Source organism: Elgaria multicarinata, chromosome 3, assembly GCF_023053635.1.
Source record: "Elgaria multicarinata webbii isolate HBS135686 ecotype San Diego chromosome 3, rElgMul1.1.pri, whole genome shotgun sequence".
Taxonomy (NCBI): Eukaryota; Metazoa; Chordata; class Lepidosauria; order Squamata; family Anguidae; genus Elgaria; species Elgaria multicarinata.
Window position 1 is genome coordinate 53,052,758 of NC_086173.1, and position 13,143 is coordinate 53,065,900.

Below are 13,143 nucleotides of genomic sequence, written 5' to 3' on the forward strand. Positions count from 1 at the left end.
TTTGGTGCCAGGTTAAGACTTTACTCCCAAGCATCTGATGGGTTTTTTAACATCAGTATTTTTTTTATCTGGTCCTGGGATTATATTGCTAACTCTCTTTAGATGTTTTAGATTGTAATTATTATTTTTTGCATGTTAAAGATTTTACGTTAGGTTTTCATTTTGCTGTATTTTGAGTTTTAATTTTTGTAAACTGCCTAGAGAGCTTTGGCTATTGGATCATATAGAAATGAAATAAGTAAAATGAAATAAGCTCATTGTACTTTCTTCTGAGCCACACTACCTTTTCTTGAGGTATTGTGTGTGATTAGCTCCTTTTCCACTTTCAATCACTTTTATGTACTGTAGAATGCTTTGGCCATTGCATCACAGCTTGATTTGAAACCACGTTATGTGCTACATGCAAAGGGAATGAAAATAAGACCAAACTTTGTATCTTAGATGAATCTGGTTTTCTGCGTTTCTAACATGTTGCTCTTGTTTCCTAGTTAATCGATGTGTGGCTTCTGGGGCAAAAAGCTGCACCGAGTGTATCCGAATGAGCAAGGATTGCTCTTTTTGCTCTGACGTGGTAGGTGTTTTTCACAAGTGTTGAACATAGTAATGATGTGTGCACATCTCAAAGCACCAGATTTCACCTGAGTTTTGGCCACAGTCCCATAGTTCCTCTGCTACATTCCTGTGCAATATCATTCTTGATTATGCAGATGATATCATTGGGTATCCTGATACTCATTGAGCCTGCCCTGTACCCTTGTGGATGGTTTTGCGCACTCTTGTAAGCCTGTATTCCTTTGTATGGGGAAGCATTTCATCTTTAGCTTCATCCCTCTTGCTTCTAAATAGGTTTCTGCTCACCACAGTCTAAAACAGGGGTAGGCGACCTGGTATCCTCCAGATGTTTCTGACTACATTTCCCATCCTTTCTGACCATTGGCTACACTGGCTGGGGCTTAAGGGAGTTGTAGTCCAAAACATCAGAAGGGCATCAAGTTGCTCAGCCCTGCTCTAAGGGTTGGTTCACATACGCATGTCCAGCACTTGATGACTACAACACCAAGTGTTGACTTTCATACATGAATGAGCCATGAGAGATATAACAGCACAGACAGAATGTTCATATCACCTCCCATGCAATGTGCTTCTGTGGAGGAAGTTCACCTATTATGCTGCTAGTCAAGCGTAAACAGTAATGAAAGGGCTTCTTCACACTATATGCACATTAATTGACTACCTTGATGATTGCAGCTGAATGCGTGAACTGCCCCCCCATTGAAAAACATTGTATGCAAGATGATATGAAGTCCCAGTTTCTAGCTACCTGAGAGCCCGAGTCTGTTAATGACATGGAGAGTAAAGGATTGTGAGCAAGAAACATAGGATTGAGGAACGCTTTTATGATTTCCCCTCTTGGTTGCTGATGAAAAGCTACCTTGGCCCATTGTGGTGCTTACTGGCACCAGGGCACAACTGGAGGCCTGCCAGGGGAGGGTGGAAAAGATAGGTGGAGGGTGGATGGGTAATGGAGAATCCAGGGCCATGTGTGTATTGGGGAGCTATTTGGGGATGGGAGTTAGCTGGCAGAGAGAGAGAAAGAGAGAATTGGTGGATGAGTTGACTGGAAGAGAGAATGTACTTTCTGTGAAATGAGTGCTTTTCTTTTAGTTTGTACTTATTTAAAAACATGTATACCCTACCTTATCTCCTAGGAGTTCAAGGTGGCTTACAACAAAAATCAATAATTTAACCATTCTTTTTCTTTTCTCTCTTTCTTTTTTCTTTTGCCTTCTGTGAGATGGGTGTTCTGCTAGAACAGACAAGTCTGAGTTCAAAAGAGTGTTTTGTGTCCCAGGCCACAGCTTTGCGTTGTACTCATTTTCTTGGGGAAATTGCTCACCATTCAGCCTCAGCATTTTGTTTTCTGCGATGGTTGTTTTGTGACTGCTCTTGTCCACTACAGCAACCATTTTGTTAATGGGCATGCCATCCCCATGGCGACTATTTTGTGACAGTATCCACAACAATTTATCAAAGTTCCAAATGTGCCTATGGGCCCACCAAAATTGGAGGCTCTAAGCTATAGCTATAGATAACTAAGTCAGTATTTTCTGAGGGGTCGCTGTATACTATCTGTAGCCTAACAGTGGAGCAGACAGCAGCCATCCCAAGGCAAATATATTTTAGAATGTATTTTTTAAGCATGTGTTGTCACTATCCATCTTCTTTGCTTCCAGAACTTCACAAGGCAGCGCTGTGATTTCAAAGTCAACCTAGAGAAATACGGCTGCAGTGAGGCCAATATAGTATTCATGAAGGGAAATGAGATAAAATTAAAGGTGAGTGGAGGTCAGGTCGAGGAAACGTGAAATATAAATGTAACAAAATATAGAAATTAGCCTAAATAACCTTCCTGATTTGCCAAATGCAGGTTTGATTGTTTGGACAAGTTGTCTGGTTTATAAAATACTGAATTGTCTATTCCCAGGGACGGGATCTATAATTTATCAACACGTCTTGCCCATTTCCTGTGAGTATAGGGATGTGCAAATCAGCAAAACTTCAGCCCACTGAGGTTCTCTGAATTCCATGTTGAAGCTCATCATGTTGCAAGCTCTTTTGTTTGTTTGTTCAAATGAAAAATTGTGCATATTTGGATGTGCATTTTTCCAAATGCATGAAGCTGTTGTGCACATTTTTGAAAAGTACACATTTTCTCTCATTGTATGCATTCTTTCATGTTTACTTTTCAAATTGAAATTTTCACATGTTTACTTTTCAAATGGACCCATTTTCAAATGAATCTCATTGGAAATGTATCGACTTTGTAATGCAGATTCGTTCAAGTTTGTATTCAAGTCTCGGAGGTGCAAACTGAGTAAATTCTGATCTAAAACGAACTGAAATGAATTTCTCATACATCCATATTTATACATATGGGGATGGGATCACTGCACGTTTAGTTAATCTCTTCTTTGCCAGAAATCAGTTCTTTCCTCCAGTCTCCTGTTAAAACAAAATGAAATATTACTTCTAAATCTTGACAAGATCTCTGCATATTACTGCTGTCTCTTCTGGTAGGAAATTGCCATTAATAAATTTCTGAAGAAAACACAAGTATCGCTGCAGAATGTAACAATCAGTCTGAGAGCTGGTGACGAAGAAAGCTTTGACATTGATGTGTTTGAGCCCCTTCAGTCTCCTGTGGACCTCTACATTCTCATGGACTTTTCCTATTCCATGTCTGATGACTTGAACAACCTGAAAAAAATGGGCCAGGACCTGGGTGAGAATTTTTTTAAATAATAAGGTTGTGGATGTGGCCCAGGATGTGCAGTCTGCGACTTCTGAGGGAAGTTGGCTAAGTACTACCAGTCAGGAGAGGAAAGCAGCTGCTCTATATGGTATGCTGGATTATTAGAAAGAAGTATAGACATGAGAAAACATATTGCTGCTTCTGATGGTTTCTGTAGAACCAATGTATTTGACACTTTACAGAGTAATATAAGAAAAAATGGGCAGGCTCCTGCTTCAGGGAAATTACAGCCTAAATTTGGCAGTACAAAGAAGAGAACAGAGAGAGGGAAGAATGGAGAACTAAAGGGTACTTCCAGATGAGGCTTTTATGGTGCCATCACTGTGGGGATGTCTATACGGGTTCTTTACCCCGGCCTAAACGCTCAGATTCACGTTTCAGGACAAATGACGCAGCCGTCCATTTGCCGTAGCGCTGGGTTTTTAATGCGATAATGCGCATATTTGTAGTTGCAATTTACCGCAACTTTGGGATCAACTTCCAAGTTTGCACCGTGTTATAGTTATGTGTCGTTGGGGGAGTTAAATCGCATTTTGACATGTGGCGTAGCTTTCAGGGCAGGACAAAGTGATTGGCCGATTTCCCGCCTTCCCACCTATCACATCCTCCTCTGGCTCCCTCGTTCCTTTCAGCTGTTTTCATTTTTCATTTATAGAGCTTATAATATTAAAACAAAGGAACAGGCAGCCAGAGGGAGGAGATATGTTCAGTCCCTGTCTCGCTCCTTGGAGAAAAGCTTCCGTTTTCTTTTTGGAGGGTTGTCCTTTGCAACGCGCTGCTTTTCTCCTGCTCACGTCCTCCTCTGCTGCCTCATTCCTTCCCCCTCTCTCAGTTTTTCTCTTATATGAATCTGTGGAGGTCCATAGATAAAATTTATAGCTTTGGTCCTCTCTCCTCTGTAGCATCGTAGCGTCATATGTGTGCATGTACACATTAATAACTGCACTACAAAAAAAAATTAAGGAGATAAATCACTGTTGCTGCTGCAGTGTGATGCTCTTTGCCTAAATTCTAATCAATGAAAATTCGGGGTTATATTCAATGAGGAGCAATCCCGTTGTCGTATAGACGGGGGCCCTGCCTCATTCACAGAATTTTTATGGGGCGCCTACACATTGTCATCTTCCACTCATAATCCTCTTGTATTTTCCTATGTCTTTTTCCTTACCATAGAAAACCTGTTATGGGGTGGGTGGGTGGGTAGGGAGACAAAACAGCTGCACAATGCTCTCTGATTGCCAACTCTAAGAGCCCTTCATCTGGAAGTACCCGGAGATAACCAAGCTTGAATGCACAAAAACGTTGCTTGTACTTAGTTTTAGTTTTAGCTGGGGTTGGATATAAGACATTAAGCCAATGGTTTCATGGGAAAAGTGGATTTTAGAGCTAGAATATGAAGGGGGCAAGAGATGTAACACAGTGTAACTGTTCTGACAGGGAACTGTAATTCCATTTAGTTTGTGTGATTAAGGTTTAATGCATTTTGGAATATCATCTGAAAATTAATTTGGGTATAACAATAAGTATAGTGGTCAACCACTATTGGACTCCTGGTAGACTTTTTTTTTTAAATACTTATACCCAACAGATTTATCATTCCTTGTAATAATCTGATGGCTTCTCCATGTAGCAATGCATTTCTCGTTAAGTCGCATTCCTTGATGGAAAGGTGGGGTGCAAATCAAATAAAGAAATAGCATTTCAAAAAGTTGGGCTGTCAAAAGTCTTGATTTGTTCAGGGACTGGGTGACTACATTAAAGTCAGCTGAGGCATGATGTTAACCCGACTCCATAATGCTATGTTTGGATGTCTGTTTGGAACTTAGCTCAAGACCCTACCTTCACGGCACTGCATTGGCACCACTTTGTTGCTGTGGGGTGGTGGCAAGTAATCTTCACATGAGGAGGCATCTTCTGGCTTCCAGCGATTAATCGGAGATCACCTTCTGCTAGGGAACGCCCCTGGCACGACGGCGGAGCAAAGTCAGACTGCGGAAGAATTGGAATCCCTGGCTTTTCCAGTGCGCAGCTTCGCTGGAAAGCCCCGAGGTGGCTGCTGCGGCATATAATTGATGCAGCACCACTGCATGGCCACTACCAAGGTTTTTTAAAGCGTATTGACAGACCCCGATGCCAGGAGATCTTCATCCATTCCTGTTTCTCTTCCTTCCTGTTAGCAAACTTCTTGAGAGAGTTGACTGACGATTATACTATTGGCTTTGGCAAGTTTGTGGATAAAGTTTCAGCCCCACAGACAGACATGAGGCGTGAAAAGTAAGTGAGGGTGATGGGTTTAAGTGGGGATTCTTGGGAATGAACTATTTAGGATCCATAGCCTTCTTTTTTACATGACTTTTCTGGATATATGTAAAAGATATAACAGGGATAAGACTAATAGTGTTATCTGACCTGTTACTAGTATGTATGATTATGTCCCTTCCCCAAAAGCTGCTGTCTTCCTTCATTATATTAATTTTAGTGTAAATCACTTAATTGGCTCATGTTTCATAATATCTGCTTTTGATATGTGTTCATTTATGTTTATTAATTCCGCACCCAGACTGGACCCATTTATATCTATGTCCGTCATATTTGTTCTCCATGTCATGCAACTGATCAAATAAGTTTCTAGCACAAGTTGTTGGTACTTAAAATGCCTTAAAATTCATTGTTGTTGCTGCATGAAACTTGTTGTACCAGCATATGCTATTGGCATTGCACTAGATGTTGCTTACACTAGCACCATGTCAACGGCGTAAAAACAGCGGCAGCGTTGGATACTGACCCTAGAATTCAAATTTAACTTTATGACAGATGAATAAGGTCCTTCTAATATCAGTTTGTTGGTAGTCTATAACAATAACAACAACAATAACAACAACAACGCGGCTGGCTGTCTATCAGTTTTTTCACCTGTCAGCACCATAGCATCAAGATCATGAAACCTAGAACCTGAAACTTGACATGGAGTGTGCATTTTAGGATTATTTTGTTTTTAAAATGCATCAATTAAGTTAAATGTCTCTGTGTGGTTGAAGTCTACAATTTCATCTTCTGTCACTAGCAGCAGACTAGTTTACAGTCAATACAGTTTGAAGCCATGGAAGATTAGCAGGCTGAGGGATAGAGTTATGTGCCTGTCCCCTCGCCCTTGTGATGGGGCAGCCCTCCCCCCTCAGGGGGCTAAAGGGGTAAAGCACTATGGGGGCCATGTGTGGGGCAGGCATAGCGAGTCCAACTCTGAGAGTTGCATGTGTTTTGACAGCTGCATATGTTTGCTGGCAGCCCTTGCTGTATCAATGTAAGGGCTATTCCCACCTGTGCTTAGCAAAGGCTGTACTCTAGTTAATAATAAAGGCTTTGCTATCCTTTCACTTTCAGACTGCGTGAGCCCTGGTTTGGTGCTGACCCGCCATTCTCCTTTAAGAATGTCATCCGCCTCACCCACGATATCAAAAATTTCAGCCAAGAGTTAAAGATGGAGCGCATATCAGGAAACTTGGATGCCCCGGAAGGTGGATTTGATGCCATATTGCAAACAGCCGTTTGCAATGTAAGTAGAGATGGTCCTGAAGAGTGCAAAAATATAGCAATTTAGGAAGAATTAGAAGGATATAAGCCTTCTTAGCCACTCATCAAGCTAAGAGATCCATGGGAAAATCTAGGCCAAACCTTTGCTTGCCTTAATATGCAACAGACAGTTTTCCTAAGAACCTGAATGAGCTTTGGAATCAGATTAGCTGTTGTTGGACCACAGCTGTATTTAGGATGTTACTGTCTGAATAGCAGCTGAATGTCATACGAAGGTAAAAAGTAAAAATAAACAAAATACTAGTGCCTTAGAATGGTGGTCAATTCTGGGAGCTGTCCCTTGTCAACAGCTAAGAGATAAGAGCCGAGGAGACAAGATAACAGAGGGGTGTTGAAACATAGTCAACATTAGCACAGAAACAATTGATGAACGTTCCATTCTTTTCAGCTAACCTTGGCTGGGATACACAAGCTTTACTGACACTCTATAGTAACGGTGACTGCAGGAACTGCTGTGTGGGTGGCTATAGCACCCTCTTCAAAAGGCACATGCGGTCTGCTTGAACTGCTTCTGGGCTTCTGGCCAACCTACTTCACCCTACTGAGTAAACGAAATCCTTCTACACTTTTGCCTTTCCCTATGCATGCAGGACAGTATCGGCTGGCGGAACGACAGCACTCACCTTCTGGTGTTCTCCACTGAGTCTGCCTTCCATTATGAAGCTGACGGCACCAATGTCCTGTCTGGAATCATGAAGAGGAATGATGAAAAGTGCCACCTGAACAGAGCAGGCACTTATACCTTTGACACCAAGCAGGATTACCCCTCTGTGCCTACCCTGGTGCGCCTGCTGGGGCAGAGGAACATCATCCCCATATTTGCTGTTACCAACCACTCTTACAGCTACTATGAGGTGAAAAGTGCCAGTGGACAGGAAGGGGCGGGTGGGGCACTCTGAGAGTGTCAGAGGACTAATGGATGGCAGGGTTTTCATCCACACATGCTTGACCAGTAATAGCCTTCAGACAATTACCTGGCAAGATGGCCAGTGCAGCTGTTTAATGCTAGGCCGGAAACTCTGTCCTAATCTAGGGTGACCAACTGTCAGGATTTCCCCGGATTTGTCCTGGTTTTTGTTCTTTCCATGGTGTCAGGGGGGATTTTCTATATTTTTCAATAATGTCCTGGAATGACACACCTTCCCCTTTAAGGCTGCCATTAGCATGGCAGGAGGGAATGACATGCTTTCTTGAGGCACGTCATTCCCCCACCCCGAGCTCCAATTGAGGTCTTAAAGGGGAAAGTGGGTCATTCGTGGACATTATAGAAAAGGCCCCAATTGGAGTGGATGGTGGTGGTGCAGAACAAAATCCTTTCCCCTCCTCCACTCCAATCGGGTTCTTTAAGGTGGCAGGGGAATAACGTACTTTCTGCAGGACTCAGAAAGCTGCTTCCCCCCCCCCACACACACTAGGTGTCCTCTTTTTTGGTTTCCCAAATATGGTCACCCTACCTAATCCTCCAGCAGCAAATATTTGACCGGGGAGAGAGGCTGTCTGCCATTGCTGTGTAGGAAGAACTGGTGCTAAAATACTTTAAAAACCAACTGAAAATGCATCATCATTATTATTATTATTATTATTATTATTATTATTATTATTATTATTTCTTCTGCCATAGGCAAAGCTCTCTGGGCGGTTTAGCAGAAGGGCTTTTCTCATTTTTCACGATTTCTTTGGTCACCACGTTTAAGTGATGATACTGTTTGTTTGCTCAAGCTATCCAGATGTGGGTATATTCCATAATCTGGAAATGTTATTCTGAATTTCACTATGGTCTTCTTGTTCTGTTTCTGACACACTATAATCTGTATATGGTGTAATCGTTTGGGAATTTATGGATATTGTTATTCAGTGCGAAGGGGTAGGAATCAGGTTACGTTCAGGTATATATTCTCCTCACCTAACAACTTGATCATGAACTATCCTCGTATCTGTTCTCTCTGAGCAGTCGGCTCTACAATCTACTTTTGTAATGCAGTGGGGACACCCAGTGGCAGCATGCAGCTTGGCTCCCATTTGCTGAGGAGCCAAACCACATGTTATACCAGGATATCTATGACTAGCTTCTTGGCTTTTTAAAGAACATAACAAGGAGAGGAGCCCTCCAGGATTAAACCTAAGTCCCATCTAGGCTAGCATCTTGCTTCCCACAGTTGCCAGGCAGACATCTCCAGGAAACCATCATGCAGGGCCTCAAAACAAAAGAGCAAAGAGTTGCTTTCTCTTGTCTGTTCAGAATCTATCAGTTTCATTGTGAGGGCCCAACTAGACATGTTAATTGTATGAATGCAATTCATGTCCACGTTGGGTGTGTATGTATGTAAATAGCAGCCCCCAAAGAAGCCTAGGGACTGTGTAGAGGGGGAGTTTAATTCTCTCTCTTTGTACTGTGGTCCTGACAAAAATTGCCTCTTTGAAGCTGCTATTTGTATTTTGAGGGAAGTTCTCATTGGCGTTAGTGAAGACTTCCCTTGGAATGCAAATAGCAACTTCAGAGAGGTGATTTTAGTTGGGATTGTGGTAGTGAAAGAAAGAGTTAAATTTCCAGTCCCCCTAGTCCCAAGGTTGCTCACACTTCTCCTTGGCTGCTATTTATATTAGAAAAAATGTGCACATTACCGTATTTCTTCGATTCTAAGATGCCATCGATTGTGAGACGCACACTAATTTCAGTACCACCAACAGAAAAAAAGCTTTGATTGTAAGAATAATAATCGCACCCGCAATTCTAAGACGCACCCCGTTTTTAGAGTTGTTTATATGGGGACAAAAGTGTGTCTTAGAATCAAAGAAATACAGTAATTGCATCAGGGTTGGGGAAAGCTGATATACAATAGCAAGATAAAGATACATTCTCAATTCTTGTGTGGTATAGGACTCTTAACTTTGTTGGTTTCTCTGTTGTCCATTTAGTGCTGTGATTTAGATTAATCACTACTTTTTTAAAAATAGAAACTGCGCACTTATTTCCCAATCTCTGAAATTGGGAGGCTGCAAGAAGATTCCTCTAATATTGTGGAATTGCTGAGTACGGCTTTTGAGGTAAGAAACAGCATCTGGGTTCTTAAGTTATGACTGCTTTGGGTGAGCCAGCGGACTTGTTGCCATTCCCTGAAACACACAATAATGACTTTTTTAAAAAACAATGACTAGCCAGTTATATTTCACTGTGGTGACCCCATCTGGAAGCTGCCACCATTCCACCCACCTTTTTATAACTAAGTGTGTTTAGGTACCTGGATATCCATGATCATAAAGGAGTTTAATGGTGTAAATCGGGGGTGGGCAGCATGTGCCCTCCAGCCTTTTTGACACCCCCCTCTGCTCCCCCCCAGCAAACCAGCAGTGAATTTGCCAGCAAAATTCAGTGGCAGAGCAGCTCACAAGGGCAGATGGTTCCTTGTGTAAAGGAAAACAAGTCTTGGTTTGCCACCAAAATTCAGAGCCGGGGCAGCACGGCAGCAAACAGGGGGGGGGGGAACAGCCCCTTTTGGCTGTTGTGTTACTGAGCTCTTAATTTCAGCAGCAAATTGGGATGGGGGTGATGGGTTCTGGGGAAGGGGGGATTGGCCCCTGGATCTAGGGGGCAATTTCCCCTCCCCGAGAACTCATCGACCCAAATTGCCAAACCCTGGTGTAAATCTATGTTGTTTACTACCAAAAAATGTGTTTCCTACCAGTGGCTATTTCTGCTTTGTTTTCCAAGAAAAGCCTTATTAGTTCTGATGCATGTGTTAGTCTGAGAGGTGTGCATCAAGTCATTTCATGTAGCAGCCTTCCCTCCAGATGTTCTGGACTACAGCTCCCATGAGTCCCAGCCAGCATGACCAATGGTCAGGGATGATGGGAGTAGAAGTGCAGAGCATCTTCCCTTTCTATCTACTTTTATAAGAAACAAGATGTCCCAGAAAGCAGGAAAGCTTTAGTACAGACTTCCCTAACCTGGTGCCCTCTAGAGGTTTTGGATTTCAACTCCGGCCATCCCTGACAGTTGCCCATCTTGACTAAGGATGATGAGAGTTGAAGTCCAATACTTCTGGAGAGCAGATATGCTGAGGAAGGCTGGTTTTGCATTTGGCAAGTGTTCAGGAGAAATCAAAATGCGTAACTTGACACTTCAAGCTAAGGTGATGTGGCGGAGATATTGCTCAGAGTAAATCATAACTGTGAACAAACCCCATTCATGATCCACTAGGGAGTTCTGGGACTCTCGCATGTGGATCATTAAGCTGTCTGCAGTAAGCTGTGTACAGTACAACATAAGGAGTGAGCAAGTGACAGAGCCATCCTCTACGGACATGGTTGCATGTTATTGGCAGATCACATTATTTAAAAAGGGGGAACCACTAAATTAGATCTGTTCCAGTTCTATACATTTTCTCCACCCCCTTTTCACAGCGTATTCGTTCCAAGCTGGACATTAAAGCTTACAACGTCCCAAAAGCCATGAAAACAGAAATAAACTCCATGAAGTATACTACTACAGAGACTGGTTCATTCAACATTGTTCGTGGTGAAGTGGTAAGTCCTGCACTTTACAATCCTGGAGTGCCTTGTAGTCTAAGAGTGGAAAGCTGTAGTACAAATGATGTGTGTCTCAGTACTTTTAAAAAAAACTTTTTGAAAATACGTGTAAACTTTTGGGGAGAGGTCGTTTCTGTGAGCAGTGGGGCCCTGCAAAGAACAGAGCATGAGGCAGCATGACTCAAAGGAGACAGAAATAATTACCGATCAAAGTGGCATCTCTCGCTCTCTGGATAAATCTAACAAATGAACATATGTCTCTCTTCCATCCAGGGCACATTTAATGTGCGAGTGAAAGCTAAGGAAGAGTTGGGTGGAAAGCATGTCTGCGATCTCCCAGAGAAAGACCGGAAAGGTGCTATCCACATTAAGCCCTCCTCTTTCAGTGACAAAGTGGAGGTTGCAGCCTCAGTCATTTGCGATGCCTGCCCCTGTGAACAGGTACTTCCATTTTCTCCTCCTTGGTTGGACAGTGCCAAGAATGGCTCCAAACATTAATGATATGTGATGTAAAAAACACAATTCTGATTCGACCATGTTGCTTTTTGTATATTGAAACAAACTGTTCTGACTCTGAAGCATATGTGATCAAATCTGAAGCCCCTGGAATTAAGTTTGGTAACATCTCCTTTTTTATTCTTTGCAGCAACAAGAAGTTGCATCAGATAGGTGCACTCGCCATGGGAGCTTTGTCTGTGGACAGTGTGTTTGTGATCCAGGCTGGTATGTATCTGATTCATATTTATCATTAGGTATGGCACCAATCTTCTCCTTCCTCTAGCAGAAAATATAACCACCCTTACCCTTCCATGAGCAAGACATTGTGCCTGGGGGGCGGTCTTCACAGTGCCAAGATGGCGCCACCTACCTCCAAAACCCTGCAGTTTCCCAATCCTGGGGTGGGGTCCCGAGGAGGGAGCGCGGGTTTTCCTGCGGCCATCCGGGTACCAGAGCCCCTCCCCCCGGCCTCTTCCTGGTGAAAGGCAACCAATCGCCTCTCGCCTTCCACCAGGGACTGCCCCTGATTTGCCCCAGAGCAACTTCAGCCAGCGGAACAGCCATACTAACAAGGTAAATCAGCAACTTCATCGGAAAGCCCTGTGGTGGCTGCGAATCTGCACCTGTGTGGTATAACTGACGCAAGGCAGATCCACAGCCACTATGGGGTTTTCCATACCTATAGACATCCCCCAGATGGAATGGACTCTTCAGGCGATAATATATTTTCTCCATAGCTAGACAGTGATGAATGGGTAGAACTCTTAAGAAGAACATACCCGTTGCCCAAGAGAGAGACTGCTTAGCAGACAGAAAACTGTACATGAGTGAAATTAACCTTTGTACTAACTGTTTATTTATTACATTTCTGTACCGCCCAGTAGCCAAAGCTCTCTGGACAATTCACCACAATTAATAATATGTTGAGATAGTATGTTGAGTTTCCACAAGGGATGCCAGCTTTACTCTTGCAGGACTCCTATGCCATTGACAGCTGCCTAATAGGACCTGCATCTCTGTGCCAGGAAAATCATTGCTCGCTGGATCTCTGTCACACAGCTTTGAAAGGCACTAGAGCCATGCTCGCTCTCCTCCTTCACCACCACACACAAAAAATTGGCAACCCTAGTTTGGGCATGCAAAGTCAAAATTCACACTTATTTATTTATTTTATTTATCATACTTATACCCCGCTCCTCAGCCAAAAAAGGCTC

General features: G+C 42.9%; 1 protein-coding gene across 3 annotated transcripts in view; it reads left to right on the forward strand.

The window, feature by feature from the left end:
• ITGB4 (integrin subunit beta 4) overlaps nt 1-13,143 on the forward strand; it is an 81,835-nt gene that overhangs the window by 24,794 nt on the left and 43,898 nt on the right. For all 3 annotated transcript variants that reach the window (XM_063120304.1, XM_063120305.1, XM_063120306.1), the window contains exons 3-12: nt 489-571; nt 2,235-2,336; nt 3,079-3,283; nt 5,491-5,587; nt 6,695-6,866; nt 7,495-7,758; nt 9,860-9,949; nt 11,306-11,428; nt 11,705-11,872; nt 12,078-12,154. In XM_063120304.1, the coding sequence (XP_062976374.1) occupies nt 489-571; nt 2,235-2,336; nt 3,079-3,283; nt 5,491-5,587; nt 6,695-6,866; nt 7,495-7,758; nt 9,860-9,949; nt 11,306-11,428; nt 11,705-11,872; nt 12,078-12,154 (1,381 nt within the window). The remainder of the gene's footprint in view (nt 1-488; nt 572-2,234; nt 2,337-3,078; nt 3,284-5,490; nt 5,588-6,694; nt 6,867-7,494; nt 7,759-9,859; nt 9,950-11,305; nt 11,429-11,704; nt 11,873-12,077; nt 12,155-13,143) is intronic.